Source organism: Punica granatum, chromosome 6, assembly GCF_007655135.1.
Source record: "Punica granatum isolate Tunisia-2019 chromosome 6, ASM765513v2, whole genome shotgun sequence".
Classification (NCBI taxonomy): Eukaryota; Viridiplantae; Streptophyta; class Magnoliopsida; order Myrtales; family Lythraceae; genus Punica; species Punica granatum.
The window spans coordinates 6248216-6262615 of NC_045132.1; the positions used below are offsets into that span (position 1 = coordinate 6248216).

The following is a 14400-nucleotide window of genomic DNA, read 5'->3' on the forward strand; positions in this document are numbered from 1 at the left end:
TCCATTTTGAAACTCATTTATGGCCCTTGCTACAGATGCTCTTAGAGCACCAATGCCTCACCACTAACTTGTTATAATTTCCATAAACTATAGTCCTAGAACTAAGAAATATAGAGATTTTGATTTTCAGTAAGATATATAAGGATCCAAGCTACTATAAGAACCCGTATAAAGCAAAGAGAAGCCACGTACATCTTCCCAAGAGTCTAAACTTAGGGGGCGTTTGGTTTCAGAATTAAACTAAGTTTGATTTTGATTTTAATTTTGATTGTGGAAAAAGACAAATGAGATGGTATTATAAATTTGACCTGGGAAACGTGTGCTTTTGTTATGTAGTGGGTAAAGTTAAAATCAAAATCATGATTTTAAAATCACATCATGAAACCAAATGGGCCAAAATTTCCAGTAGTTAGTACCAAAATCACCCCGTCTCTCTGTTTTTTTTTTTAAGAAATCACCCTCCAATTTTTTTTATTTTTTTTTTGTGGAAACGGGGCAAAGCCCAAATGCATTAAATTCAATAAAGGATAGTTAATAAATACAAAAGCGAGGCATGACGACTCCAGTGATATCACCAAACAACAATAAATCGGGCCCAATAGGGCATTTGCTAAACTTATGAACCTGAAGAGGAGGTGTGATCTCGTGGTTAGCTAACCAATCTACACACATATTTCCTTCCCGGTAGATATGCATAGAAACTACCATTCAGTTCCATCCGAGCAGAGCTCAAATATCTCTGAGCAATGTGTCACGGGCTAGCTTCCTGTCCCTCCCCAAGTGTGATAATGGAGTTCCTATGACTGTGTATTGATTACCTTCATTGTGCGTGGGCTAATATGAGCTCCTATATCACATGTGCGTACTCCGGATGTTGTACTCCATATTGGTTGGATATTTGTGTTAGCCTGTCAATCCTGGGGAGGGCTGGTCCGGGGAGCCTCGGTGCTCGTATCCCTGGACGCCCGCACGGGCATCAAACTCTGAGCCTATGACAAGTGGTATTAGAGCTAGTCTTGGTGGGAGTAAGCCATGATGACGCAGGGTCGACGAGGTTGCAGTGACAAGTGTCGTGACGCTTCGGCTCAGGCAGGGGAGTGCTTTCCTACGAGAGGAGAGCGTGGAGACTCCAAGCTTGGGTGTCGAGAGTTGTTGGTCTTCGTTCAGTAAGGAAGCTGGTCGTGGTGTTTCACTGGGACGATCCAATGGTTGGCAGGCTATGGAAGACACATCATACAACAACCAGCGAAGGCGTAAACAACCATGGAACTTGATGTGTCCTTGTGTCCTTTTTCGTGGGGGAGTTTGTGTAATGGGAGCCGAACTGCTCAAGAACTAACACCACTACGGAGTGGTGTGTGGCGAAGGCAGTGTTGTTGTTGAGGTACTGACACCACGAGGGTTTGTGGTGTGGGGTGAAGGAGATGTAAGGCTTTGCGACTGTTGCACGAACAAGCCCGCAACGAGGATGTTTGCAGATTGGGTGGGGGAGAATGTCACAGGCCAGCTTCCTGGTCCGTCCCCAAGTGCGATAATGGAGTTCCTATGACTGTGTACTGATTGCCTTCATTGTACGTGGGCTAATATGAGTTGCTATATCACAGGTGCGTACTTCAGGTGTTGTACTCCATTTGATTGGATATCTGTGTGAGCCTGTCAATCCTGGGGAGGGTTGGTCCGGGGAGCCTCGGTGCTCGTATCCCTGGACACCCGCATGGGCATCAAACTCAGAGCCCGTGACAAATGCATCATTACTTCCTGCAGTATCTCGTTGTGCTTGTTGGGGAATTTTCAAACTTCATTAATTTGAAGTTGACCCACAATTATAATAATATTGGAAAAGTGGGATAATATGTAAATAATCAAAGTTATGCTACCAAGTTGTGAGAGATGAGATAACAAAATGTATTCGAGAAGACCCAATCAGTTAACTGTTTATGTCATTTCATTGTAAAGTCATTGCTCTTCATTCCGATGGACATTTCCTTTCAATGAGACACAAAAGTGTCCTATAAATAGATGTTTTCCACATCAAATAGTAGGAATGAAACATTCTATTTAGAAATTTTCTTGTCTCCCCTCTCCCTCCACATCTCTCTAAAACCGCTCTCGTTCTCAATTTGTTGTAGAAGACTTAGAGCGAGATTTCGTGATCTTGTTAAGATCTATATGTGTTCAGGGATCGATTTCGTCAGTGCAAGATGCAGTCAATCATCGGCTTCTTTGTATCCTAGAGGTTTATTCGCGGAGATCTCGATTGCTCACTATTGGCAGGGGCGAATAAAGCCTTAAGGAAAGCGATTACGTGCCTAGAATCCATCTCTCCTGTTTGTTCGTTTTTGCCAGCTCGAGATCCTATATCAACAGCCTTACGGCTTTGTATTTCTCTTGGTGAAAATGGCGTTTGCATCACTTCAAGAGATGGCTATAGACTTCGTCAATTTTCGATGGAGGCAACTTTCTCAGATGGCAGAAAAAGATGCATTTCTTGATTGCAACGTTGAAGGTCGCCTATGTTCTCAACAACCCATGGGCCGAAGAAAGGAGGATGAGCCCTTGGAGCATATCCATGAGGGCTAAAAATGGGAGAACTATGACCACAGTTGCAGAGATCACATCCTCAATGGCATGGCAGACACTCTATTCGATGTTTACCAACATGCGCCCACCGCTAAGGAACTCTAGGAGAAATTGGAGGCAAAGTACATGGCAGAGGATGCAACCAGTAAGAAGTTTCTTGTCTCCGGATTTAATAGTTATAAAACGGTTGATGCTAGACCTCTTATGGAACAACCGCATGAAATTGAGCATGGATGAGGTGATCCTGAATAATTTCAAGAAACACAATATGAACATGGATGAGGTGATCATCGTCCCTACAGTGATTGACAAATTGCCTTCGTCATGGAGGGACTTCAAAAGAAGTTTGAAGCATAAGAAGGAAGATATTTCCTTTGAGAAAATTGGCTAATCATCTTCGAGTCGAAGAGGAATTTCATAAACAAGATGAAAATAAGGAGCACAATGCTAAGGGGCCAAGATCAATATCATGGAGGGTACTGAGTCAAGCAAATCCACAAAGAAACGTCCCTTTCAGTCTGACAATGCACAGAAAAATCCAAAGAAGAGGAAGATGGTGCCTGTTTCCATTGCGGAAATACCGACCATCACGAGTCAAAGTGTCGCCTTCTCAAGAAGAAAGGATCGACTGTAGCTAATGAAAAATTTGTGGCTACGATATTTGAGATCAACATGCTCGAGACTGATGGGGCTTGGTGGATCGATTCCAGTGCTACCAAGCATGTGTGCAAGGACAGGAACATATTCAAGACTTTCGAGCAAATTGAAGATGGCGATGTACTATACATGGGAAACTCGTCTACTGCACGAGTGAAAGGCAAAGGACCTTTTGAACTCGAGTTTAGTTCGGGAAAGCTGCCTACTCTGAAAGATGTCCATTATGTACATAAAGTTCGAAAAAATCTTGTATCAGGTAGTATCTTGAATAAGATTCGGTTCAAACTAGTCTTGGAGGCTGATAAGTTTGTTCTATCGAAGGGTGATATCTGTGTGGAGAAAGGCTATTTGTGTGCAGACATGTCCAAGTTGAACCTCAATAATAAAAATAATAATTCTACGTATGTGATTGACTCCTCTTGTTTGTGGCATAATTGATTGTGACATGTTAATTTTAGAAGAATGCATGATATGGCTAAATTGGATTTAATTCCACAGTTTGATAAAAAATTCGACAAATGTCAAACCTGCATGCTTACTAAAATTACAATAAATACTTTTCCTAAAACTGAGAGATGTACAAAGGTGCTTGAATTAGTGCACAGTAATGTATGTGATTTGCATGGAACTCCTACAACTGGTGGAGACAAATACTTTGTTACATTTATTGATGACTTTTCAAGATCCTGTTATGTCTATTTAGTGCACTCGAAAGATGACGTACTTGAAAATCTTAAGATTTTCAAAATTGAAATTGAATTGCAGTGTGAAACATCTATCAAATGCTTGAGATCTGATCAAGGGAGTGAATATTATCATCTTGAATTTTTTGGAACCATGGGGATCTTGCATGAAACAACTGCACCATATGCACCGCAACAAAACAATGTAGTAGAACGCAAAAATAGAGTGTTAACAGCAATGGTTGATGCAATGCTCTCTAATTCTAGTTTGGGGCAAGGTTTTTGGGGCGTATTACTATTGACAGCTTGCTATATTTTGAACCAAGTTCCCCAAAAAAGGAACAATAAAACTCCATATTTATTATAGAAGAAAAGAAAGTCCAATCTTAACTATCTAAATGTGTGGGGCTGCAGAGCAATTGTGAAAGTTCTGGAACCAAAACGTAAAAAGTTGGGTGAGAGGGAAATCGAGTGCATATTTATTGGATATGCACAAAACAGTAAGGCATATATGGATTTGTTCTAATTGAGCCAAATGATTTTATCACAGTTAACACTGTCATTGCATCGAGAGATGTTTTATTTGATGAAAATAGATCCAGTTCTATTCCAAGACTCAAAGATGTGTTTCTAGTAGATAATGGAGTTAGGGAAAATCAACATGATGAAAAGATAAAGAAGAATTTCCTGAACTGAAAAAAAAAAAAGAAGCAAAAGAATTAGAAAAGCAAAAACTTATGGTCCTGACTTCTCCATGTTTCTTGTAGAAGGGACAAGAGACTCTGTTAACAATCAGACCAATTATAGTTTTAATGTGGAAAATGATCCACAGACAGTTGAAGAGGCTATGAAATCTCAAGATTCTCCGTTCTGGGAAGAAGCTATTCTGGATAAAATTGACTCTATCATGGCAAATAATACATGGAAGTTGGTAGCTCTCCCACCAAGTTCTAGGCCAATTGGCTATAAATGAATTTTCAAAAAGAAATTGAAAGTGGATGGAACTATTGAAAAGTTCAAAGCGAGGTGGGTGGCTAAAGGTTTTACTTAAAAATAAGGAATAGATTATTTCGACACACATGCTCCAGTTGCTAGAATCGTAACAATCAAAGTATTAAGTTCTCTTGCTTCCATTCACAATTTAGTTATTCACCAAATATATGTGAAAACTGCCTTCTTAAATGGAGAGTTAGAAGAAGAAGCCTATATGCAATAGCCAGAAGGATTTGTGTGCTCGAACAAGAACACAAAGTGCATAAATTAATTAAATCTTTGTATGGCTTAAAACAAGCTCCAAAGGAGTTGCATCAAAAGTTTGACAAAACTGTCCTTGAAAATGGTTTTTCAATTAACATGTCAGATAAATATGTATATAGCAAATTCTCATATGGAAAAGGGTCGCCATACGCTTATATGTCGATGACATGTTAATTTTTGATACAGTCTTGGAACAAGTTGAGAGTACAAAAAGATTCTTGTCAAGCAATTTTGTAATGAGAGATATGGGAGAGCCTAGTGTAATATTGGGAATTAAAATTATCAAAAGTAAAAATTGTTTGACTCTGGCATAGTCTCATTACATTGAAAATTGTGCTCCTGTATCCACGGCTTTTAACCCTAGTGTCAAATTTGAACCTAATACTGGAGTGTCTGTGCTACAGATTGAATACCCAAAAATTATTGGGTGCCTCATGCATGCAATGACCTGTACAAGGCCTGATATAACCTTTGCGGTAGGAAAATTGAGTAGATACTCAAGCAATCTCGATGTTAAATATTATTCTCAAGTACTTGAAGAAAACTTTAAATTGTGAATTAAATTATAGTGGATATCCTTCTGTTTTATAGGGATTCACGGATGCTAGTTGGATTACTAGAAGGAAAGATCACACGTCAACGAGTGGATGGATATTTATGCTGGGTGAGGGTGCTATTTCTTAGGGATCCAAGAAACAAACATGTATGACAGATTCCATAATGGCAGCAGAATTTGTTGCATTGGCCTCTACAAGCAAAGAAGCAGACTGGTTGGGAAACCTGCTCTATGAGATACCCCTTTGGCCCAAACCAATGTCCCCCATTTCACTTCACTGTGATAGTGAAGCTACACTTTCAAGGGCTTATAGCCAAGTTTATAATGGAAAATCGAGACATATTGGTTTGTGGCATAGTTATGTGAGGTTACTCATTTCTGATGATGTGATAACCAGTGTTATTAGAACCGGACCGTACATCGAACCGGCCGAGGTATGGGTTCATGGGTTTATGGGTTCAACCGGGGGTTCGATGGGTCGAACCGCATGTTTAATTATAAAATAAATAAATATTTATTATTTTAAGAAAATAATATAAAATGTAAGAAAATAGTAATAAACACTGATCATACATAGTGGATGTTCAATAAACTGTAAATAATAAGAGCAAAAGAGCATGCACTAGCATGTTAACTTGAATTTTCTGACCCTCCAGATACTCTTGAACACGAGCAGAGAGCAAAAAAAAAAAAAACTATTAGAAGCACAAACACCAGAGAAATCGTAATCTTCTCATGCAAATACAAATGATCACACACCCAAATTGATGTCTGGACTGAAAATAGAAGTAGACTAATCGACACCTAAAGTTGCAAGAGAATGGCATCCACAAGAACAATTCCACCTGATAAAGGACACCCGAAGACCATAGTAGATTCAACAAGAAAAGAGAGAGCCACCAGAGAAAAAAACACCAGCAGCAGCATATGGAAGTCTGAGAGACAAATAAGCTCTTCAACAAAATTTTGGCAGACAACATCCACTTCAACCTAATAAAACAGTCGTACAGCCGCTTATCCAATTAGAAAGAAATCCAATATCCCAATCCAATAACATCAACAATTAGTAAATCTAATAAGGACTAATTAATCAGTTAATATCATCAGCAAAGTGGCATAATATTCAGTCTACATAGCAAACTAAAGTTCAAAGTAAGCTAAAGAAAGGAACCCCGATACCAAAACAGAGCAATCTATAATATCCATCTATCTAATCCAGCAAGCAAATTTGAAGTCTACTCCAACACTTTGTAGATTGTCAAAAGCCTCCTCCTGATTGGCAATAGATCGGAGACTTCTAGTACTTGCAGAAGAGCCTATCAGAGTGACTGTAGAGGAGACGCACATCTACGGGTCTTGTACTGAACTTCTATGGAAAAACTAAAGCAACTGCTTGGGGTGACTGAACAGGAGAAGAGGAAGAGGAAGCTCGAACCGTGCCTTGCCTATAGAGGTCAAGATGTACCTCCTGCCGTCTTAGGAGTTGCCGTGCCGTGCGTCTGGAGTCTAGACTCTGCCTTTCAGAAGTTGTCGCTCGAACGAGAAGAGTAATCTTCTAGACTCTGGTCTGGACTCTGCCGCTCGAAGGAGAAGATGAATCTTGTGATGCTCGAGCTCGAAGGAGAAGAGGAATCTTGCGATGCTCGAGGTCGAAGCAGAAATCAGATGAAGAACGGACGAAGATGAAGTGCCTGACCTTGACGATGATCGATGAACTGAAGAGTGAACTGTGAAGATTCAAAGAATGAAGATGAAGAACAGACGAATTGACGAAGACTAGGGTTTCAAGATTCAATTGAATCAATTCTGCTTGCCTCATTTTCGATTTCGGGTCCGGGTTTCACCATTTCGGTTCGGATTTCTTTTAAAATTTCTGAACCCATGCAACCGGCCGATTTGAATGGGTTCAATGGGTTTATCTAAAACCGACCGGTTTTTTGGATCACCGGTCCTGTTTGTGCATTTTCAGTTTTTAAGCCAACCGGACCGGACACAGGTCCGGTTTCCGGTCCGATCGGTCGAAAAGTCCAGTCCGGTCCGGCTCTGATAACACTGGTGATAACTATTGATTTTTTGCGGTCTAGTAAAAAATTTGGCTGACCCATTAACTAAAGGACTTGCAAGGGACCTAGTTTTAAAAACTTCATAGGGGATGGGGTTGAAGCCCACATTTTAAAATCATCAGTGATGGCATCTTGACTCAACGCTTGGTACAAAGCCGACTATTAAGTTCAATGAGGCAAAGCCTATCATATGGATGACTGCAAACACTATAATATTTTTAAAGATAACCATCCTAAGTAAAGTGCTTGTTTTTCCATAACGAAAAGGGAAGGTTGAGCAAAATGCTCTTAATGGAACTATAACATACTTTTGTTGGAGTGCTTTAATTACAGGGCACTTCCGATAGGGTCCACCTATATAAGTGTGAAGTGGTGCCGCTTCTCGGAGCTAGGACTTGGCTCTCAAACACTTTCAAAAAGGATATGGACACATGGCCTTAAAAGTGTCAATATAATTACGAGCACTTGGAGGTATAGTAATCTTGTGTGGAAGTGATTATGGGATTAGTCAGAAAGGATCGTTGGTTCAAAACTTTGCCTACCATGTAATTCAGATTAGTTCGTGCATGAATTCGCTAAGTGGAGGTTCAATCGAAAGACACCTGCATTTATGCATGAGATTCCAGGATTACTTAAGGTTTGAAAATGGCGGGGGATTGTTGGGGAATTTTCAAACTTCATTAATTTGAAGTGGATCCACAATTATAATAATATTGGAAAAGTGGGGTAAATATGTAAATAATCAAAGTTATGGTACCAAGCTGTGAAAAATGATTTTTTTATAACAAAATGTTTCTAAAAAGACTCAGTCAGTTAACTGCTTATATCTTTTCATCGTAAAGTCATTTCTCTTCATTCTGATGGACGTTTCCTTTCAATTAGACACAAAAGCGACTTATAAATAGATGTTTTCCACATCAAATGATATGAACGAAACATTCTATTTAAAAATTTTCTTTTCTCCCCTCTCTCTCCACATCTCTCTAAAACCGCTCTCGTTCTCGGTCTGTTACATAAGACTTAGAGCAAGATTTAGTGATCCTGTTAACATTTGTACGTGTTGAGGAATCGATTTCATTAATGCAAGACGCGGTCGATCATTGGCTTCTTTATATCATGGATGTTTCTTCACGGAAATCCCAATTGCATACTATTGGTGGGGGCAAATAAAGCCTTCAGGAAAACGATTAAGTGCCCAGAAGCCATCTCTCCTGTCGTTTTTGCCAGCCTCGAGATCTTGTACCTACAATGCACCGATGAGAGGGACAACAACCTCAGAGTCAACTTCAAGAGGAAGTTTCCCCACCCCCAATTCCCATGCCAGCTCAAGCCCTGCCCGGAGCTCAGCTGCCACCGATGTCGCTATGCCAATATTCTGGGCAAAACCATTAAACCAAAGACCCTGTTCATCACATATAAGCCCCCCCAGCTCCAGCAATACCCCGGTTGCCTTTAGCAGCGCTGTCCGAGTTGAGCTTGTACCAAACATGATCCGGTCTTCCCCAACCAACGTACCCCCATGTTCTGGCAGGTCGTGTATCTCCAGAAGGTTCAGCGGCCACGGAGCAGCTGAAGCTATTTGCAATGCCAATAACAGTGCTCGCACACGAATTCGATCGAGAGAAGCCTGGGTTGAATATGAATTTATTGCGCCACTTCCAAGCCATCCAACACCCTAGACCAAAAACAAGACTCCACGAGAATGCAGACTCGCAGCCTGAAAAAGAAACATTACGGTTCGCCACTTCCAAGCCATCCAACACCCTACTCCAAAAAGAAGACTCCACGAGAACGAAGACTCGCGACCTGAAATCACCCTCCCTTTTTCGATATAATCCATCTTCTCAACTCACCTTATCCTATTTTGGAAATGTTATCAATACCCTTTTAAAAGTACTTGGCCTAAACATGCCTCATAACTTTCAATGGCAATGTAAAACAATCTAACCGACAATTTTTTTTTTATCTTAAATAGTACATGAATTATAAGTTGAAACTTCTTGCATAAAAGGGATTTTTAGTTTAATCTTGTCATGTTGAGGGCTGCTCAGTTCAAGAAATATACTTGAGTACATCGAAATCCAAATATAATATCTAAATTTAAATCTGTATTTATGTGTGTATATATATATACACGCTAGGGCGACAATGCAATGCCGTTGATCAAAAAACCTTTTTCATCAAGTTTTTTATTTAACATATTAGTTTGTATATTAACCAATATAGAGTGTAACTAAAACTAATGATAAAATTATTTATTTGTAAATAATGTACTCTTCCACCAAAAGGAAAAAAAAAACGAACTCTTAGTTGCTTGCAAATGATCCGAGTTCTCGAATATTAATTTAAGTAATATCTCATACAATATAAAAATTAACAATTCGTTGCACTAATTTTAATATGAATTTTCCATATTTATAAATAAATTACCATAATTACAATATAGTAGGCCTTAAATGACCTCAGTTATAATTTTAAGTGGATGAACTTTATTTGAAGTGTTGGGTACAAGATTCATTAAAATTATCTCGTGATAATGGCCAAGGCAAAGCACAATGATTAGTCTCAGTCACTAGGTTAGCGTAGCCCTGTGTTTTACCATTAGAAAAAGTAGGATATGTTTAAAATTCACAAACAAAAGGAGACTATTTAAATTGATGACTAATTGGAATATGTTTTTTATGTGTATATTAGCAAATAGATCAGTGACACCACTAATTTTAAGTGTGTGAACTTTACTTGCAGCACAGGAGTTCAAAATTCATTAAGTGTTCGTGATCAAGTTAGAGCCCATGTGAGAATTAGGCCCTGTTTGGATTCAGGAATAAAAAATTTAACTTTAACTCAACACACTACATAACAAAAACACACATTTCTCAAGTCAAAAATTTTAACTTTAAATTTAACTCAACACACTACACAACAAAAACACACGTTTCCCAAGTCAAATTTATAATCACATCTCATTTGTCATTTTCCACAATTAAAATTAAAATCAAAATCAAAATTACTTTAACTCTGAATCCAAACGCACCCTTAATCTCCCAAGTATGGTGTTGAGAACGTGGTAAACTATGTGGAAGAAGCGCTTTCTCTTTAGCAAAATGTCTATTATATATATCTAATGAAATGAGTAGAAATTTTCTTTGTTGTTTATGTGAGCTACTATTACTCAAAAGTAATGTCCGTTCTTAATGCCCGGCTAAGTTTTTATTAACTATCTTAGAAATTATATGGTCGACACATAGTTAATATTGGTCACTCCTCTCTTTAGTTCAACATATTGCAACTTGCGCGTTTTATATCGATCCAAACTTATCAAACATGATTGAGATGAAGATGAAAGTTTCGGTTTGTTTACATTGTTTGGATGTTGTCGTAATGAAACGCTGCATTCTGATTTTGAAATATACCAAAATCTGTTGTACTTTCCTCATTCACATACGTATAGAATTCGAGCGAATAAAGCAAAGGTGAAAGACATCATATTCAGAAATGTCGAATTCATTTACATTCCTCATCTCGGTTCTAATTTCTCCTAAAAAGACATCGACCCCGTACTCTTTCTTTCCTCTTGCCATGAGATTAAGATAACAATCCTAAAAGGGCCGACTCAGAATGATTTCCCTCCAGCAGTAATAAATACTAGCTCGGCGGAATTCATTGAAGAATACTGCTGAATCTTGAAGAGTGTCCTCCAACAAAACCATGGGAAACCCGAGCTTAGCAGCGAATTAACGTTCTCTGAAGACTGACTCTGTATCTTCTTTATCAGAGCTTCATCCAGCAGAGAAGAAGTCATTATCAATAGAAAGAAAAAGCTGTCCCATCTAATTCATTCTCAAGGAGATACCAACATTCAGGCTCTGCTTTCAAAAACGACTGATTCTTCATCCTGGACGTTGTGATACAAACTCAACTTTGTGATTGCGATCGCTTCTCCAAACAAAGATGCTCGCGTAGATTTCAGGATGCGGACTTCCACATAATCACCAACTACGGGGTTTCTCTTGCTAGCTGATTCATTATCTCGGTCAAGGACCGGGAGGTTCTTGAATGACACTCTATGAAACCTGTCGCTCTTGCCGATAAGTTCTGTGTCTGGAGCTCTCTTATTTGGTCCTTCGACCAACACCAGTTGGATGGTCCCGACTTGAGAGTCGTAGCACTTACCTGTGCTCTCACGAAACGTCCCAATCAGTTCGGTTAGCCTCCTCTGCTTCACATCCTCGGGAACATCATCGGTGTAGTTCCTGTGTGCATGGGTTTTCTCCCTCATGCTGTAGGCAAACATGTATGCCATATCATAGCCCACAGTTCTTATGAGGCTAAGAGTGTCTTGGTGGTCTTCCTCAGTCTCTCCACAAAAACCTATCAAAAGAAAGTAGTATTTCAAATCAAATGCACGGCTAGACGTCAACTGGTCCAATCAAGGCACTCAATGCTAGTAATTTAACATCTCAACAGTAAGACAAACTTATAGGACCTCTTACCACATATAAAGTCGCTGCTTATTCCCACTTCTGGAATAATTGTCCTTATCTTTTGCACCAGATCCAAGTATGCTTCACGGGTATAACCGCGACGCATTCTCTCTAATACCGAGCTGCTCCCACTTTGTGCAGGTAGATGGATATATTTGCAGACATTGTGCCTCTCTCTCATAATATAGAGCAGCTCGTCCGGAAAATCTTTAGGGTGGGGAGATGTGTATCTAAATCGTATCTCAGGAAACTCTAATGAAAGACGGTCAAGAAGATCCGCAAACCGTAGACCCATTTTCTTCACCTTGCACATGCTGGAAAAACCTTCGCTGAATTTCCAGTTGGTACCCGGATCAACTTCATTTTCGAGCCCAGACATATCATTGTAGCTGTTAACATTCTGTCCCAGAAGCGTTACCTCTTTCACACCTTCTTTTGCAAGCTCGGCAACCTCCTTTACGATCGACTCAACGGGACGTGATCTCTCTCTCCCTCTAGTAAAAGGGACTATGCAAAACGAGCACATATTGTTGCAACCCCTCATTACAGAGACAAAAGCCGAAACAGAGCTTTTCGATATTCTAACCGGGTTAATATCAGCATAAGTCTCTTCCAGAGAAAGAAGAGTATTTATCCCTTTCTGACCAGCATCAACCTCTTCCAGTAAACGAGGCAAGTCTCTATAAGCATCGGGGCCACAAACCACATCAACCATCTTATCTGCATCGAGTATCTTGTCCTTCAACCTCTCTGCCATGCATCCTAACACGACTACCTTAGGAGGCCGCAATGAGTCTGACCTACCGATAGCAACATTGCTCTTCCAGTGCCTCTTAAGAAACCAGAAATAATTAAGCCTCTGCCACACCTTCTGCTCGGCATTGTCCCGAATGGCGCAGGTATTGATAAAAATGATCTCCGCGCTCTCAGGAACATCCACTACTTCGCTGTAGCCAGCATTCTTCATGATAGAAAGGACGATCTCCATGTCATTGATGTTCATCTGACATCCGTATGTTTCATGGTATATTCGACCTCTAGACTGATCTTCAGTGGCCGGGATTGTGCTGGGAAACAGAAAACCAGCTAAACGTCAACCAGATAAGCACTATATGGTTTAACATAGGAATTACATAAGCTCACAATTATGAAATCTACGCCATGGAAACAGCCCGTAACTCAACTCCATCGCGGCAGCATAAAATGGTTATCATCAACTGAACATATCGACGTGATTTCATCGGAAATGATCGAGCACACAAAGACCAATTCAATATATGCTGCAAATTGCAGTTCAGAGGAGTGAGGGCATACCCTGGCTGTGCCTCCGGAGCGGTCAGAGCCGCCGCCGCTGCCGACTGAGCGATGAAATGGCGCAGCGGCGGAACTTCAGAGGTCTTGGTGGCTGGAGGGAGCTGAGGCCGGGAGAAGGTTCTGGAGAAAGTGGCGGAGAATCTCGTCCTGCGCGGCAGAGCCGCCGGGTAGTCGGAGAAGCGGGAGGAGGCGGAGATGAGTGGCAGCGGCCACGAAGAGAGGTACCTGAGGCTGAAGCAGCGGCAGCGGCGGGGGATGTTGATAGAGGATAGGGAGGTGAGGGAGGACGCCATTGCAGACCGAAGGAGTTCCCGCGGCAGTGAAGCGGTGGCGAGACGAGAAGGACAGGGATTTGATTGGAGAAGCAGAGGCCCCAACGACCACTCCCTCCTCGTGCAGCTGCTCCCAAACGACATTGTCTTCCAGCGTTTTGGTTTCGCAATGGCATAAATGTCCATGGGTAGGGTGCAAACGAGCCGAGCTACTAGTGAGCTACTCGAGCCTCGGACTGGGTTCGATAAATGCCGGGAGTCGAGTTCAATAATTCTTGATTCAATAGATTTGCGAGTATCGATTAACTTATGAAAGATTGCAAAGATGTCATATTTTTTTTTTTTTGGATAAATGATGAAACTTCATTGATAACAGATGAATTTACATCAGAAACCAATACCATTTTCCTCTATACGGAGTAAAATAAAAAATACCCAAGAGCTACTCTCAAGTCAACTAGTTGCAGTATCAAAATGGTGAAACATATGCCTCGCAATGATAGAGTGTGCAATTTTGCATGAGAATCGAGGGAG

At 40.4% G+C, this 14400-nt stretch overlaps 1 protein-coding gene across 1 annotated transcript; it reads right to left on the reverse strand.

Moving 5' to 3' along the window:
- Positions 1 to 11259: 11259 nt before the first annotated feature.
- Positions 11260 to 14067, reverse strand: LOC116212018 (CDK5RAP1-like protein). The gene is made up of 3 exons (XM_031546594.1): positions 13595 to 14067; positions 12290 to 13347; positions 11260 to 12167 (listed from the first exon to the last, which is right to left on the reverse strand). Exons 1-3 carry the CDS (start codon positions 14050 to 14052, stop codon positions 11656 to 11658), a joined length of 2028 nt encoding a protein of 675 aa, XP_031402454.1. The 5' UTR covers positions 14053 to 14067; the 3' UTR covers positions 11260 to 11655.
- Positions 14068 to 14400: the final 333 nt, after the last annotated feature.

Excerpts from the sequence above, each read along its gene's own strand:
- LOC116212018 (XM_031546594.1), bottom strand. The coding sequence starts at position 14,052 with ATGGACATTTATGCCATTGCGAAACCAAAACGCTGGAAGACAATGTCG. Across the intron at positions 13,348-13,594 it reads GCTCCGGAGGCACAGCCAGG|CACAATCCCGGCCACTGAAG; the intron begins GTATGCCCTCAC and ends TCTGTTTCCCAG. Across the intron at positions 12,168-12,289 it reads AAGCAGCGACTTTATATGTG|GTTTTTGTGGAGAGACTGAG; the intron begins GTAAGAGGTCCT and ends TTCTTTTGATAG.